This window comes from Mobula hypostoma, chromosome 21, assembly GCF_963921235.1.
Source record: "Mobula hypostoma chromosome 21, sMobHyp1.1, whole genome shotgun sequence".
Lineage (NCBI taxonomy): Eukaryota > Metazoa > Chordata > Chondrichthyes > Myliobatiformes > Myliobatidae > Mobula > Mobula hypostoma.
The window spans coordinates 53235631-53253898 of NC_086117.1; the positions used below are offsets into that span (position 1 = coordinate 53235631).

The window sequence follows — 18268 nt, forward strand, 5'->3', positions numbered from 1 at the left end:
CCAAGCCAGAAGAGGTCGAAGGTGTGCAACCTTTTCCAGAGGCCTCTGAGGGGAAGAGTTCTGAATTTCTGAAGATCGGATTCTAAATGGACAATGAACCCATGAACACTACCTCACTATTTTTTGCTCTATTTATTTAGTTTTATATCTATCTATTCATCGATATATCTTATTGTAATTTATAGACTTCTTATTATTATGTATTGCAATGTTCTGCTGCCACAAAATAACAAATTTCATGACATAAACCTGACTGTGAATCTGAGGTGACCTACTGTGCACAGTCGGCCACTGACCAGCACCAGCACACATGGGCATCCCACTGGGTCCCACGCACGGCCTGGGCTGAGATGGACGTCCCATCAGTATGAACGGCCAGACCATCCCTGAGACAGTGGTGGGGGGGGGGTGGTTTCCATGGGACAGTGAGTCGGACTCTGTCCCCTCCTGCTCCTAGCTGACAGTAGCTAGGCCCAGACCAGCAGGAGCCTGACGCACTACAAACCTTCGTAGAAACCATCTTCGTCCATGTCTCCATAAACATAGAGGTACTTCCCAGCCACGAGGGGGAGTTCTGCCTCAGGATGTTCATTTGGACCCTTGTAGGGGTTATAACTAGATTCAGAGAAAGAGAGAAGCAGGCGTCAGTTTCCAGGCTTGGGCTCCATGGTCACATAGCAGATAGCGCGGCACTATTACGGGTCAGTGCGTCGGAGTGAGCAGTTCAATTCCGACATCATCTGTAAGGAGTTGCTCTATGTCTTCCCGTGGAATGCGTGGGTTTCCTCCGGGTGCTCCAGTTTCCTCCCACAGTCCAAAGACATTTTGGTCAGTAGGTTAATTGGTCATTGTAAATTGTCCGGTGATTAAATCGGGGGTTGCTGGGCAGCACGGGTTGGAAGGACCTACTCAGCACAATATCTCCAGATAAATCCAGAATTTAATCTGTTTGTGGGGAAGGACCCAATCCTTCACTCTTTCACGCTGGTCCTGGGATTATACTGATCAGCTGTTGGGCTGTTATATTCCATCTGGGTAGCCTCCAACTGATGGCATGAATATCGATTTATCCTTCCAGTAGAGACATTTTTCCCTCCCATTCCCCTCTTATGGACTTCTCGTCACCATTATCAAGGAGGAGGTACAGGAGCCTGAGATGATTCGGGAACAGCTTCTTCCCCTCTGTTACCAGATCTCTGTACGGACAGCTGGGCTCTCAGAGACCCAAGAAGCAGGGTGGGGCAGTGTGCTGGGGGCACAGCCCCTCCTGAGCACTACTACTCCGAGGGACAGTGCTTCCTGACCAGCTCCCACCCCCCCCCCCGCCGCTGCCCCTGTCATCGCTGGACAGCTGACCACTGCTGATACTGGGGACACACTGTGCTGTAGTGGTGGGTGGGGACACTGATCATATTTACCTACGATACAGGAGATCTATTTAGCCAACCAAGACGGTGCCGGCTCAGGCCAAACCCTCCACTCCCCTCCCCCCACCCTTTGTAACCTAACCCCCCCACCCCCCGATTCACTCAACCGTCAAATAGTTCACCCACCACCCTCTGCAACGGCAAACTGACCCACCAAACAACACATTTCATTGTATGTTTGCAGACACAGAGAGGGGAACTGAGTTCACTGGTCATAGGGAGAATGTGTGATCATATAACTTTGTATATACTGTGTATTCACACACATGCACATGCGCACGTATGCGTGCACACACACAGATACACACATACACACACAGATACACACACACACACACACACACTCTCTCTCTCTCTCTCTCTCTCTCTCTCACTCACTCCTCAGACAGTGAAGGTAGCAGTTTCACAGTTTACCTGTAGCGGGCGATGCACAGACGGACCTTCCCGGTGTACCTCATTTTGGGATTGCCACTGTCGAGTTCAACGTCCATCTGCTGTCAGAGAACAGACGGAAACAAATTCAGTTCCAGCTGACAAAAACGAGACCCTCAAGCCTTCCCTTCCCTTCCCATGGTGGAACCGTTCTACTGAGATCCCCAAACTTTTCTCTTCCCACAGCAGAACTATTCTTCCGAGATCCCAAAACTTTCCCTTCCCTCAGCAGAACTATTCCTCCACAGTGCAGTACAGGCCCTTTGTCTCACGATGTTGTGCCGACCTTTTAACCTACTCCAAGTTCAATCTAACCCTTCCCTCCCACAAAGCCCTTCATTTTTCTATCATCCATGTTCCTATCTAAGAGGCTGTTAAATGTCCCCAATGTATCTGCCTCTACCATCACCCCAGCAGTGCACTTCGCACCCCACCACTCTCTGTGTAAAAACTTACCTTTGACATCCCCCGATACTTTCTTCTAATCACCTTAAAATTTTGCCCCCTTGTATTAGCCATTTCTGCCCTGGGAAAAAGCCTCTGGCTGTCCACACTATCAATGCCTCTCATCATCTAGTACACCTCTATCAAGTCACCCCTCATCCTCCTTTGTTCCAAAGAGAAAAGCCCTCACTCACTCCACCTCTACTCTTAAGGCATGAAGAAGGCAATGACAAACCAATTTGCCGAGAACAGTCATGGTCATGGAAAGACATATCAAATGAGCAAAAATAAAAACATCAAAACATACAATGAAATGTGTTGTTTGTGTCAACGGACAACTCAGCCCGTGGAGGTGCTGGGAGGAGCAGCCGGCAAGTGTCACTACTCTTCCAGGGCCAACATAGCATGTCCACAACTCACTAATCCAAACCTGTGTGTCTTTAGAATGTGGGAGGAAACCGTGGCACCAAGAGGAAACCCACGCAGTCACAGGGAGAATCTCCTTACCGACAGCAGCAGGAATTGAACCCTGATCGGAGACTGCTGGCACTGAAAGTGTATGTTAACCACTACGTTACTATGCCTCTGCACCCTCTCCAAAACTTCCACATCCTCCCAGGAGGGGGGAGAAGATGGCGGCGCGACGGCAGCACGCGCGGCCACTTCGGTGATGATATCTGTAATCTGTCAAGTAGGGGACCGTGCACAATTCTGATTTGATGGAGGTGGACGTGAGAGCACGGAGGAACATCTGGAAAATTTCTGAAATGCCCGCTTTGCTGCCGCTGCTACTGTGTGGTAACTGGAATCTCCGGAGCAGAAGGCCTCGAAATCCTCGGCTTTGCGTGTTTCATCGGCCGGGGGGAGGTCGAAGGCACTCGGCAGAGGATGGCGCTCGGGAGGCTGTATCAGAGGGGCTGGTCGGAAGCTCGAAGTTTTCGGATGGATGGACTCAGGGTCGGCTGTGGTCGGCTGCTTCCAAGGCATCAGCAAGTTGACGGTGCCTGGAGGTTTATGGCAGGGAGTTTCTCCCTTTTGCTGCCTGCTATCGGGGACTTGGGAGGCGATCGACTTGGGACTTTGAGACTTTTTTTTTACTGTGCCCATGGTCTGTTCTTCATCAAATTATGGTATTGTTTTGCACTGCTGTAACTATATGTTATAATTATGTGGTTCTGTCAGTGTTAGTCTTTGGTCTGTCCTGTTTCCTGTGATATCACTCCAGAGAAACATTGTAACATTTCTTAATGCATGTATGCATTTCTAAATGACAATAGAAGAGGACTGAGTGTTCTCATAATCATAATCCTTCCTATAATGAGGCAACCAGAGCTGAACACAATACTCCAAGTGTGGGTCTAACCAGAACTACAACGTTACTTCATGGCTCTCGAACTCAATTCCCTGACTGGCAAAAGCCCTTGTGCCTGATCGTGAGTTGATGACTAACCTCAGCACCTCACTCTAGCACTGACCCTGTACCCTTCGATCCCCCTCACCCGATCCGGAGGCGGAACAGTCCGTGATGGAGGTTGGGAGGAAAGGACAGCTGACCAGTGTGGGAAGCAGCAGAGGGATTTTTGATGTTGACACTACCCTGGTTAACGCATCACATGACCAGCAGGCTCAGCAGGGTTCCAATTCCCAGAGTGCACCAGGCAGACAACAATAAGCAGCTGAGAATTAGATGTTCAGGGCGCCACCATCACTGCCTGGGGCGTTCCGGGGTTTGGAGTTCAATTCTAGCGACGTCCGTAAGGAATTTGCATGATGGTTTCCTCCGGGTGCTCCAGTTTCCTCCCACAGTCTAAAGATGTATCAGTTAGTAGGTTAATCGGTCATTGTAAATTGTCCTGCGATTAGGCTAGTGTTAAATCAGCGGGTTGCTGGGCAGCATGGCTTGTTGGGCCAGAAGGGGGCTGTACCTCTAAATAAAATAAAAACCAACTGGGGTGAGGCGCCTGGAGGGGACGGGTGTGTGGCACCAGGAGTCAATCTCTTCACGGACAGTCTCACCACTTGACCCAAACTCTGCAGAGTGACTGACCTCAGAGAGCTGGTCTTGGCCTGCACTGCCGGCTGTACATCGAGGGAGGAGTGTAGGTTTCACAGAGAGGAGCTCTGGCTTCACGCCAGACATCGGAATGGGTCTGATGTACTCGCAGATCACTGATTGGTGACCAGAAGGGATTTCATTACCTGGAAGGAGAGTAGAGAGAGGTTGGTTCTTCAACACACCTGGATGCAACAATAACAACAATAACTTTATGCATAGAGCACTTTTCATACAGATAATGTAGCTGGGTGGCAGAATGGTACAGAGTGTAGCACTTGCTTAGCCTCCCCACCCCTGATCTGGGTCACTCAAAGCCATGGGATCAGGTGGTGGATGGTCGTACGAGCAGCTTGTCTTGTCCTGTCCATACTGCACCAACCGCTGCCGCTGGGATATAAACGTGCAGGAGCAATGTGTCGTTGCCTCAGCTGAGGCTCGAACTCGTGACCTTCAGATCACTAGTCCAACGCCTTAACCACTGGGCCTCGCGCCAGCTGGTGCATATCACAGTCCTGGTTATGTGACCCCTGATGCCAGGAAGACAATCTTCTATTTAATGTCTCTTCTTTCCTTTTTTGAGGTTGCTGGGGTCCTGTCAGAGTCCGTGATCTACAGCTGCACTCAAACTGCAGCTCTTCACGGCAGTGGGTCCTCGCTCTCTCGGAGCTCGGCGAGCAGCCCAGCATTTTCGATATCTCCAGCAGCAGCCTGGAAGACGTGCGCCTTCGGGGTGCGGCCTGGTGTGGTCCTGAGGACGACCCGATTCCTTGCCGTGGCAGGAGCGATACCTCTCTCTCCCTTGTTAGTGTGAGACAGCGAGCCTGTGGGATGATGAACTGTTGGGAAGGATAGTGGTTTTTGATGGTCTGCAGATCGTGGTCTCTGGGGGCTTATTATTGTTTGGTGGGTGATGGGGAGGGGCTGATACTTCCTGCTGGAACAAGTGTGGGGAGGGGGAGGGGGAGGTTGATGCTCATGTGCGGGAGTGGAGGGAAGGGGTTAACATTATCCTGTCATTCATTCTTTGGGTTTCTCTTCTCTGTTTGGATGTCTGTGTAGAGTAAGAATTTCAGGTTGTATACTGTATACATTCCCCGATATTAAATTGAACCATGGGACCCTTGAAGAGTATTGATAATGGCCATGGCAATGAATTCCACAGATTGACCACCCTTCCTCACCTCTGTTCTAAATGGACATCCTTCTGGTCTGAGGCCGTGATCTCAGATCCCTCTTCCCGCCCCAATGGAAGACTTCTTTTCCACAGCCATTCTATGTAGGCCTTTCAATATTCGAAGGATTAGAAAAGTTTCCCCAGTGATGTCCCGCTGGGGGGTTGCCTAGGATCTTTGTAGTATGTGACATGTATTGATGACTTGGATGCAAGTGTAGTCTGGCCTGAATAGGAAGTTTGCAGATGGTGCTGAAGTTGGTGATGTGATAATAATAACCAGCTGAAATTGGTGGGACAGAAACAGGAAAGTTATCACCGTGGGCATGTAACAACTGATGTACACGACGGTCCCAATTTTGGAGTCTTGACAATCGAGGTGCATAGTAATCCTGATATGGAAGATTTGAGATTGGGACAGCTGTTCCTAGTAGATGGCAGCAGATTTGACCAAGCAGGAAATGTTCCGTTCTCTCATTCTGAGAATCAGGGGCATTTTGTCAAGAAAAGGAAAAAAACATGTTGGATCCTGCCTCTCCGATCCTGAAATGAAATCGGGTGGGGAGAAAGAGAAAAAACATGGATGGTTTGGGACCAAAGACAATCGGGAGCCTGGATTGGATGGGCTGGAAAACAGAGAGAAAATATGGACCTAAAATGATTTCTGACTGAAACTTGAAACTGGGAATAAGAGCAGAAACTACACACGTGTGTTACAGGTTTAATTAGATATGATGAGAATGGTGTAAAATTGACTACCCCATGACCTCAAGTAGCTGGAACTACACCAGAGTCCAAGTGTAGTGAAACTCAGCGTAACACAAACGGGTAGGGTCAGTGTTAGGAGATACAGGAGAATTTGTCACTTTGGAACCAATGTATCTGCACGTGCAGGTAGTTTTTAATCTAACTGAAATAACGGGGCTGAATGGTGCTCGTCTACAAGGGGACCGCTTGTTGGGAGACAACTATGCACAAGTGAGTTTAAGTTGGTCAAAAATAGAAAAAGAGAGAACTATTGGAATTAGTGGAAGCATGCTATGCATCAAGGTTTGGAATGATCAGTACTTTAGATACAGCAGTTAGAAAACCAGATATAGTCCCATCAGCAGAAAATGTAAGATCTTACTGGAGAAGAATAGAGTATAGGAGCAGGGATGTGATGTTGAGGCTCTATAAGGCACTGGTGAGACCTCACTTGGAGTACTGTGGGCAGTTTTGGTCTCTTTATTTAAGAAAGGATGTGCTGACGTTGGAGAGGGTACAGAGAAAATTCACTAGAATGATTCCGGGAATGAGAGGGTTAACGTATGAGGAACGTTTGTCCGCTCTTGGACTGTATTCCTTGGCGTTTAGAAGAATGAGGGGAGACCTCATAGAAACATCTCGAATGTTGAAAGGCATGGACAGAGTGGATGTGGCAAAGTTGTTTCCCATGATGGGGGAGTCTAGTACGAGAGGGCATAACTTAAGGATTGAAGGGCGTCCATTCAGAACAGAAAGGCGAAGAAATTTTTTTTAGTCAGAGGGTGGTGAGTCTATGGAATTTGTTGCCACGGGCAGCAGTGGAGGCCAAGTCATTGGGTGTATTTAAGGCAGAGATTGATGGGTATCTGAGTAGCCAGGGCATCAAAGATTATGGTGAGAAAGCGGGGGAGTGGGAGTAAATGGGAGAATGGATCAGCTCATGATAAAATGGCGGAGCAGACTCGATGGGCCGAATGGCCGACTTCTGCTCCTTTGTCTTATGGTCTTAAGGTCTAAGATCATCAGAATCAGATACAGACAAATCAAATTGGTCAGAGTGCACCAGAGATAACTCTGAATTCAGTTAAGTTTCTGAAGCCCCTTCAAGAAACCATGAACTTGATAATTGACCGCATAGACCTTGTGTCTGAGGGAACACATACAGCTGAGATCTGTACTACATATACTAGTTGGTTGCTCACCATGATTGGTGGAAATTCATTACAACTTGATGACATACCACAAAGTGTTGTGGAAAAGTGCCCTTGTGTCACATTGGAAGTCTTACGCTAACCAAGGGAGTACTGGGTACATGTGATGATGGTAAAGGAAAGTTTTATGTGTGGCTAAATATCATGAGAAGGCTCTGATATTCTTAAGTAACCTGCCAGCACATGCTACTGTTATGAATGGTACCAGCAAATGGACAGATTTATCAAGTTGCCATGAAAGGGGAAAACCACTAGGCTTGTCCAGAAGAGATGACAAGACAGAAACTTCTGCATTGTACTAATGAGAATTGTTCATTATCTATTCTATCTGTAAATAATGAGTTTTTTCAACAATATGTATTGGTGGGACAGACATATTATATAGCAACAACAGCAAGGAGTTATACCAAGGGATGGGAACAGTGTCCTTTGGAAAGCCATGATGTTACTGCATGACTTTGATTTGACTATCGGAGGATGAACTTTGTCTCAACCAGCAGTGGAGAAGCTGGCAAAGGAGAACCTTTCAATCCAATGAACTGATATGGATTGATATTTGTGGGACTACATTACCAGGTTGTCACCAATTCCTCATTTGACTGCAGACTGGACACGTGGAGGAGACAAAGGAGATAATTCATCAATGGACTAAATGTACAAAACTTATTAAGTCATGCTAATAGTGCAAATGGCATATTGCATGACTCAGACTCTTGGAATCAAGTTTTGGAATTGGAGATCAAATGTTCAAATGCATCCATGGGTGAGGATAGTATCGCATGCTGCTTAGTACTATTTTTATGGATGCTAATAATGGTATTGTTTAATATGTACCACCTTAGAGGGTGCAAGGTTGAAGTCTGAGCAAAAGGAAGAGGATGATGGTTTCGTTATTCAGAGAACAAGTTATCTATATGCAGAGTGTATGAATTCAGTAAGTAAATGGTACCTTTACCTTTGTATAATCTAAGTATCGCACACCTGCTGGGGGTCCATGGCAGTCCTATGAGTAGTCAATAGAATTGGAGGAGGATAGTGAATCCAAGATAAATTTCTTTGGATTAGGAAAAGGTAAGTGTTGGCCAGGAAGAACTGCAGCCTGCAAATCAGTGAATTTGAATGGATCAAAGACATTGGAAGCAGACAGACCAATTTCTTCGTTCTTGCCATGAGGGAGAAGGTGAAGACTGCCATTTTATGAAGAGACTGTTCTCCATTTTGTGAGCTCGTTGCTGGGCTTGATCAGTGTTTTAAAGTCAACACAATGACACCTCAGGTAATCTGCTGGGGATCATTTCCCAATAAGTTATTTGTGAGATGTTCTTTGGTTGAATATGACATGCAAGTTTTTGACTGTTGGGGTCTGAATCTGTTCTGCGTGACACGTAGTGTGGTTCAGGATGTGGAGGGGTGGGTTAGTGGGTGGAGGTGTTGATCAGCCTTACTATTTGGGGAAAGTCTTTGTAATTGCATCAATATCTTGGGCCCCAGATAATTCCTCAGGGATGTTGACACCCAAGTACTTGAAACTGCTCACCCCTTCCCCTTCCATCTGGTGGTCCTGGTGTGGATGCTACATAGCCTCCTCCCTGATGGGAGTGGGACAGTCACTGAGCAGGGTGGGTGGGATCCTTCATGATGTTACTGGCCCTTTTCTGTACATATGTCCTTGTAAGCTGGTTCTGGTGAAACGTAGGGACAATATTTGAAAAATTATTTTCCCTTTGTTACTTCAGAACCTTTGGCATTTATCCTGTTTTGGTGAGGTCTCTTTATGCACTACATATTTAATTTAATTTTTATATATACTTCTTGCTGTAATTTAGTTAAAAAAATTATTACTGTATGTATTGCAATATACTGCCGCTGCAAAAAATCAAATCTGACAACATATGCCCATGATATTATTCCTGACTGTGACTCTAATTTTTTAAAACGTGGTCCCTGGCTCCCGAGTCTCATGATAAGATCAATGTTTGATATTAACCCTAACAAGACTGCTCGGGACCTTAGATATTTTAATAAAATGAGTAAAATGTGGCTGTCAATGTGCACAGCAATATCCCATGATGATATTTGTGCTTCCCCTACCCTACACCCCCTGTTGTGTGAAATGAGGTTTGTGGGTTCGGTCAGTGGGGACAGAAGACACTCATTACTGGTAAGTAGGTTAACTATTTATTTACAGGACAAGACAGACTCTAAACATTCATAAACTCTTCAAGTTAAACTCAGTTACAAGTACTTACCTAAACGTTCAGTAAACACTAATGCCTTTGAGGAGAAAATCCTACAAAAGGTAATGGATTTGGCTAGTACATCACGGGTAAATCCCTTTCAACCATTGAGCACATCCACATGAAATGTTGTCGTATGAGTGCAGTATCTCGGGGTTGTATATGGTGACATATATGTGCTTTGATAATAAAAATTTACTTTGAACTTTGAAGCCTTCAATTTACACTTAGTTACAAATACTCACCTAAACTGAGCACTCGAATTTTCAGGACAAGACAGACACTGAATATTCAGTAAACCCTTCAAATTAAACCTCAGTTACAAATACTTATCTAAACTGAGCACCCAAAGTAGCAGAACAAAACAGCCACTAATCGTACATACAGTGGCAAATACTTAGCCAAAATGTGCACCTGGGCCCTCTTACTGCAGCCCACCTCCATTGTTTACTGTTTCCATGGCATTGATCACAACCCCAGCCAATGGCAACCCAGAGAGTGAAAAGAGAACCCATGATGTTTTCTCAAATCAAATCAAGTTTAATTATTATTCAAACCATACTTGGGCACAGTCGAACAAGACAGTGTTCCTCTGAGGCCAAGGTGCATAATATACATTCAGACTAGCAAGAGAGAAAAAAACACACACACACATCTCTATGCAAGAAAGCAGATGTAAAGTCCAAGTCCCTGAGCGACATGCAAATTGATGGTACAGCCCCCAGCAATCTAGCCTGTCATTCCACGGCCAACACATGAGGGCAGCACTTACAGGAGAGGCCAGCCCCCAGCTGAGCATGGACTTCACGTTACACTGCCTCACCTGGACTGCAGCAGCAGGCAAACCCGCGGCTTGAGGCCTAGTCCTCACTACAACCAAGGTCACGCTGCTGCCTCATCGCCTGTCTCCCCATCAAGCAAGGGAAGCAGGCCTGTAGCATCTTACATTATCAATGTTCAACAGGGTCTTGAGATCAGAGAAACATCCAAGACGGTCACTCATTTACACTGCACACCAACTCCGATGTCTTCGAGTATCAGGCAACAACACGGTCTGCACCCAGGTCAACTCCTCTGAATCCTCTTCGACCTTTCCGCCAGCTTATCCTTCTCCGACCTGATCACCATCTTCTCCTTCTTTGACCCGACTGCCGGCTTCTCCTTCTCCAGCTTCACCTTCTCCAGCTTCTCCTTCTCCATCGTGACCACCATCTTCTCCTTCTCTGACCTGACCTCCAGCTTCACCTTCTCCAGCCCGACCATCAGCTACTCCTTCCCCGGCCCGACAATCATCTTCTCCTTCTCCGACCTGACCACCATCTTCTCCTTCTCTGACCTGACCACTGGCTTTTCCTTCTCCGACCTGACCACTGGCTTTTCCTTCTCCAACCTGACCTCCAGCTTCACCTTCTCCGTCCTGACCACCATCTTCTCCTTCTTCGACTTGACTGCCGGCTTCTCCTTCTCCAGCTTCACCTTCTCCAGCCTAAGCACCATCTTCTCCTTCTCCGTCCCGACGACCATCTTCTCCTTCTGTGACCCAATCTCTGGCTTCTCCTTCTCTGACTCATCCGTTGGCTCCTTCAACATCCCAGCCGGCTGCTCTGAACAATGAACGGATCACTGATGTGCAGACCTGCTGTACTCATTGTTCTTGGAGTCCAGTATAGTCTTATGATCATTAGAAACACATTTTAAAAAGTACACCTTTGTTTGACCCACGAGATGCCACTGCGTTCGAGCACACCGCCATCTTGCCAGAATCTTGCGCTAGATTTAAACTCTCCCAGCACCGTGACATTATCAGCTAAATGGCAATTAGTGAGAGGGACTGCAATGCTCCTTACAGGGGGCAGTGCCCACCTCCCACAGGGAAGTGGCTTTCGACGAGCAACAGCCCCCACCCCCCAGCATCAGCTAGGGCCTCCGGCCCAGGGAACCACTCCCTACCATGGCATCAGAGAGAGGCCTGTCCGTGGGCTGCCCCGGATGGCGTGAGGAGAGTACGACCGGACTCCCAGGATTGAGAAGATCCTACCTTTGGAGAGAGGGTTGGACACTCCATTCTTCAGCTGGGTCGGTAACTTGCTGCCTGGGCCAGTGCTGGCCCACGGGAGGATTGGTTTATTCAGCAGGTCAATGTTACTGGCGCTCTGTCGGAACGTCTGCAGCTCGTGGGACAGCTGGTGGAACTGTTCGCTCTGTGCCTGGCATTGTCGCTCCAGCTCCCACACCTTGGCCTGCAGAGAGACACGCACCACCCTCAGTACTGTGTGCACATAGCCCCCAGTACCGCACACACACAGCCCCCGGTACACATACTGCCCTCAGTACTGTGAGCACACAGCCCCCAGTATCGCACACACACACAGCCCCCGCTACACGCACCACCCTCAGTACTGTGTGCACACAGCCCCCAGTACTGCACACACAGAGCCCCCTGCACATACACTATCCCTGTACTGCATATACACAGTTCTCAGTACCACACACAGCCCCCGGCACACACACCATCCCCAGTACTGTGTATACACAGTCCTCAGTACCACACACACACACACACAGGCCCCGGCACATACACCATCCCCAGTGCTGCATATACACAGTCCTCAGTACCACACACACACAGAGCCCCCTGCACATACATCATCCCCGTACTGCATATACAGTCCTCAGTACCACACACAGCCCCCAGCACATACACCATCCCCAGTACTGTGTATACACAGTCCTCAGTACCACACACACACAGCCCCCATACACACACCATCCCCTGAACTGTGTATACACGGTCCTCAGTACCACACACACACAGCCCCGGTACACGCACCATCCTCAGTGCTGTTTGCACACAGCCCCAGGTACACACACTGTCCCCCATAATGTGTTATCACAGTCCTCAGTACCACACACACAGCCCCTGGTACACACACTGTCCCCTGTACTGCATATACACATTCCTCAGTACCACGCACACACAGCCCCAGGTACACACCCCATCCCCCAAACTACATATACACAGTCCTTGGTACCACACATACACACACACAGAGAACTCAGTATCACACACATAACCCCCAGTATCACGCACACATAGCCCACAATACTGCGTATACACAGCTCCCAATGCCATGCACACACAACCCTTGATACCTGTACCCTCAGTGCTGTGTTGACACAGCCCCCAATACCACATATAAAAAGCACTCAGTACCACATATATACAGACCTCAGTACTGCACACAGCACTTGATAGCATATATACACAGCCCTCAGAACTGCACACGCAACCCTCTGTACCGCATATACGCAGCACTCAATACCATGCATACACAGCTCTTGACGTCGCGTATACATGGCCCTCAGTACCACGTATACACAGCCCTCAATAGCCCAGTGTTAGAGTTGGCAGATTTTGGCTCAGCGGGCTTCGGCAAGAACAGGCTTGGGTGAAGTAAATATCTGGTAAATTTCTCCTTCTTCGTCTGTTAGTGCAGTGAGAATGGCTGCAGGGTCTGTGTTTTGTTCCGTGTGTGAGATGTGGGAAGCCTGGGAGAACTCCAGCCATGCAGATAACCTCATCTGCACCAGGTGCACCGAGCTGCAGCTCCTTCGAGACCATGTTAAGGAACTGGAGCTGCAGCTCGATGACCTTCGGCTCACACAGGAGAACGAGGAGGAGACAGATAGGAGCTACAGGGAGGCAGTCACCCCTAGATTGCAGGAGGCAGGTAACTGGGTGACCGTCAGGAGAAGGAGGGGAAAAAGGCAGCCAGTGCAGAGTAACCCAGCGACTATTCGTCATTAATAGGTACACCACTTTACATACTGTTGGGGAGGGGGAGTGTCCATCAGGGGGAAGTCACAGCGACCGGCTCTCTGTGGCTCAGAAGGGGAGGGGAGAGTGGAGGAGTGCAGTAGTGATAGGGGATTCCATAGTTAGTGGTGTAGACAGGAGATTCTGAGGAGACATCTGGATGGTATGTTGAGACATCTCGGATTGGGTCCATAACATTGTAAAGGGGGAGGGTGACAAGCCAGAAGTCTTGGTACTTATTGGCACCAATGACGTAGGTAGGTAAAGGGAGGAGGGTCGCGACGAGAGATTTTAGGGAGCTGAAACAGGACCTCCAGGGTAGTAATCTCTAGATTGCTACATGTGCCACATGCCAGTGAGGGCAAGAAGAGGGTGATTTGGCAGGTGATGGCGTGGCTGAGGAACTGGTGTAGGGGGCAGGGTTTCAGATTTCTGGATCATTGGTATCTCTTCTAGAGAAAGTGCGACCTGTAGAAAAGAGACAGGTTACACCTGAACCTGAGGGGGACCAATATCCTTGCGGGCAGGTTTGCCAGAACTTTTAAGGAGGGTTTAAACTAACTTGGCAGGGGGAAGGGAACTGGAGTGATACACTGAGGATGGAGCAGTTGGTTGACAAGCAGAGGTAGTGTGTAGTGAGACTGAAAGGAAGGACAGGCAGATGATAGGGTGAAATTGCAGTCAGTGGGATGAGTTGCATTGTAACAGGGGGACAAAATTGTGAAGAGTGACAACGATAGGACTGAAGATGTTATATTTCAATGCACACAGTGTATGGAATAAGGTCGATGATCCTGTAGCACAGTTAGAGATTGGCAGGTATGAGGTTGTGGGCATTACTGAGTTCTGGCTGAAAAAAGATTGTAGTTGGGAGCTTAACATCCAAGGATACACATTGTATTGAAAGAGGAGGCAGGTAGGCAGAGGGGGTGATGTGGCTCTGTTGGTAAAAAATGAAATCAAATCATTAGAGAGAGGTGGCATAGGATCAGAAGATGTAGAATCCTTGTGGGTAGACTCAAGAAACTACAAGGGTTAAAAAAAACCCTGATGGGAGTTATGTAGAGGCCTCCAAACAGTAGCCAGGATGTGGGCTACAAATTACAAAGAGAGACAGAAACTGCATATCAAAAGGGCAATGTTACAAAATAATCATGGGGGATTTAAATATGCAGGTAGATTGGGAAAATCAGATTGGTACTGCTTTTGGATCCCGAGAGAGAGTTTGTAGAATGCCTATAGCTTTTTAGAGCAGTTTGTGGTTGAGCCCACTAGGGGATCAGCTATTCCGGACTGGGTGTTGTGTAATTAACCAGATTTGATTAGGGAGCTTAAGGTAAAGGAACCCTTGGGAGACAGTGATCATAATATGATAGAATTCACCCTGCAGTTTGAGAGGGAGAAGCTAAAGTCAGATGTATCAGTATTACAGTGGAGTAAAGGGGATTACAGAGGCATGAGAAAGGAGTTGGCCAAAGTTGATTGGAAGGGGACATCAGCAGGGATGATGGCAGAGCAGCAGTGGCTGGAATTTCTAGGAGCAAATCAGAAGGCACATGATAGATACATCCCAAAGATGAGGCACGATGACACAATTGTGGATCACAATGTTACGATAGTCATGGGGGAATTCAAAGCCAACATAAAAGCAAAAGAGAGGGCATATAATTGTAATAGAGCAAAAATTAGTGGGAAGTTGGAAGCTTTCAGAAACTACCAAAAGGCAACTAAAAAAGCTTTAAGGAGGGAAAAGTTGGAATATGAAGGTAAGATAGCTAATAATCTCAAAGAGGATACCAAGTGTTTTATCAGATATATAAAGAGTAAAAGTGAGGTTAGAGTGGATATCGGACTGCTGGAAAATGATGCAGGAGAGGTAGTAGTGGGGGACAAAGTAATGGCAGACAAACCGATTAAGTATTTACTTTACTTTATTGTCGCCAAACAATTGATACTAGAGCGTACAATCATCACAGTGATATTTGATTCTGCGCTTCGCGCTCCCTGGAGTACAAATTGATAGTAAATATAATAAAAATTTAAATTATAAATCATAAATAGAAAATAGAAAAGAAAAAGTAAGGTAATGCAAAAAAACCGAGAGGCAGGTCCGGATATTTGGAGGGTACAGCCCAGATCTGGGTCAGGGTCCGTTCAGCAGTCTTATCACAGTTGGAAAGAAGCTGTTCCCAAATCTGGCCGTATGAGTCTTCAAGCTCCTGAACCTTCTCCCAGAGGGAAGAGGGACGAAAAGTGTGTTGGCTGGGTGGGTCCTGTCCTTGATTATCCAGGCAGCACTGCTCCGACAGCGTGTGGTGTAAAATGAGTCCAGGGACGGGAGATTGGTTTGTGTGATGTGCTGTGCTGTGTTCACGATCTTCTGCAGCTTCTTCCAGTCTTGGACAGGACCACTTCCATACCAGGTTGTGATGTACCCGAGAAGAATGCTTTTTACAGTGCATCTATAAAAATTAGTGAGGGTTTTAGGGGACAGGCCAAATTTCTTCAGCTTTCTCAGGAAGTAAAGGTGCTGGTGGGCCTTCTTGGCAGTGGACTCTGCTTGGTTGGACCAAGTCAGGTCATTTGTGATATTGACTCCAAGGAACTTAAAGCTTTTGACTTGTTCCACCTGCGCACCACCGATGTAGATGGGGTCGTGCAGTTTGCTACTCCTTCTGAAGTCAACAACCAATTCCTTCGTCTTGCTGACGTTGAGGGATAGGTTATTGTCTTAGCACCACGCCACCAGGTTCTTAAGTTCCTCTCTGTACTCAAACCCATCATTACCCGAGATACGGCCTACAATTGTGGTGTCATCAGCAAACTTATATATTAAGTTCGATGGAAACTTGGCTACGCAATCATGGGTGTACAGTGAGTACAGCAGGGGCTGAGTACACAGCCTTGTGGGGCACCGGTGCTCAGAGTGATTGTAGAGGAGAGCTTGTCCCCTATTTTTACAGCCTGGGTCCTGTCTGTGAGGAAGTTGAAGATCCAGCTGCAGATCTGAGTGCTAAGGCCCAGGTTCCGGAGCTTAGGAATCGGTTTATTTGGAATGATGGTATTAAAGGCAGAACTGTAGTCTTTATGCGTCTTTATTCTCCAGGTGTTCTAAGGAGGAACGTAGGGCCATAAATATGGCATCTGCCGTTGACCTGTTGCTCCGGTAGGTGAATTGCAAAGCGTCGAGGTTGACCGGTAGGCTGTGGTTGATGTGTGCCATAACCAATCTCTCGAAGCACTTCATAGCGATTGATGTCAGAGCCACAGGTCGATAGTCATTCAGGCATGCCACCTTGCTCTTCTTCAGCACTGGGATTATCGTTGCCTTCTTAAAACATGAGGGGATCTTAGACTGAAGCAAGGAGCAGTTGAAGATGTCAGCAAACACTCCAGCTAGCTCGCTTGCACAGGCCCGGAGAACCCGTCCTGGGACGCTATCTGGGCCCGTCGCCTTCCTTGGATTTATCTTCAGGAAGGCCCTTCTAACGTCCTCCTCGGTGACGATGAATCTCGATGCCACCAGGTCCAGTTCTTCGGCGGGGGGGGAGCGGGACGCTCCTCTTCTGTTCGAATCTTACATAGAATATGTTAAGTTCGTCAGGAAGAGAAGCGCCACAGTTATTGATATTCCCAGTCTTTTCTTTGCGCCCAGTGATCTCATTTAGACCCTGCCGTAGTCTACTGGCATCCCCCTGGTTAGCCTGGGCTTCCAACTTGGCTCGATATTGCCTCTTGGCACCCTTAATGGCTTTCCAGAGTTCACGCCTGCATTCCGTGTAGCGACTGGTATCCCCGGACCTAAAAGCCACAGCTCTAGCCTACAAAAGGGACTTGACCTCATAATTCATCCAAGGTCTCTGGTTAGGGAATACCCGGATCGTCTTGCGAGACACACAGTCCTCTGTGCATTTCCAAATAAATTTCTTGACAGCTGAGGCATACTCATTGAGGTTAGCTGCCAAGTCCTTGAATACTAACCAGTCCACCGATTCAAAGCAGTCACAGAGGACCTCAACCGTTTCCTCCGTCCAACGCAACACTACTTTTGACACCGTGACCTCCTGCTTCAGTTTCTGTTTGTAAGCCGGGAGGAGGAGAATGGCCTGATGGTCCGATTTTCCGAAGTAAGGTCGTGGGACGGAACGGTAGGCATCCTTGACTGCTGTGTAGCAATGGTCAAGTATATTCGGGCCTCTAGTGGGGCAGGAGACATGTTGGTATAACTTTGGCAGCGCCTTTCTGAGGTTGGCCCGGTTAAAGTCCCTGGCTGTAATGAGCAAAGCCTCCGGATACCCGGTCTCAAGTTCACTGATGTTGACATACGTTCAGAGCACACTCAACGTCTGCCTGGGGGGTGGGGGGAATGTAGACTGTTGTCAGTATGACCGAGGTGAATTCCCGTGGCAGATAGTAGGGACAACACTTCACCGACAAGAGTTCCAGGTCCGGGCTGCAGGAGCTTGTCAGTGCCACTGTGTCCGAGCACCACATAGACACCAAAGATGCCGTGCCGTCCATCCGATGGATCGAAAATCTCTCTGGTCGGATGGCACAGTCGGGGGTGGCAGGGGAGAGCCAGGTCTCGGTGAAACAGAATACACAGCAGTTCTGCATCTCCCTGCAGTAGGTGAGTCTCCCTTTAAGATCATCCACCTTGTTCTCTATGGCTTGCACATTAGCTAATAGGATGGTGGGCATAGGGACCCTGAAGCCCCTCAGCTTC

At 47.8% G+C, this 18268-nt stretch overlaps 1 protein-coding gene across 11 annotated transcripts in view; it reads right to left on the reverse strand.

Moving 5' to 3' along the window:
• The window catches only part of rimbp2b (RIMS binding protein 2b), a 205875-nt gene that overhangs the window by 73683 nt on the left and 113924 nt on the right, over window positions 1-18268 (reverse strand). For 10 of the 11 annotated variants that reach the window (XM_063074044.1, XM_063074042.1, XM_063074050.1 and 7 more), the window contains 4 exons: window positions 11764-11965; window positions 4351-4502; window positions 1842-1921; window positions 506-615 (listed from right to left, as the gene is read on the reverse strand). In XM_063074044.1, coding sequence (XP_062930114.1) covers window positions 506-615; window positions 1842-1921; window positions 4351-4502; window positions 11764-11965 — 544 coding nt within the window. The remainder of the gene's footprint in view (window positions 1-505; window positions 616-1841; window positions 1922-4350; window positions 4503-11763; window positions 11966-18268) is intronic. The other variant, XM_063074051.1, reaches the window with a different exon arrangement.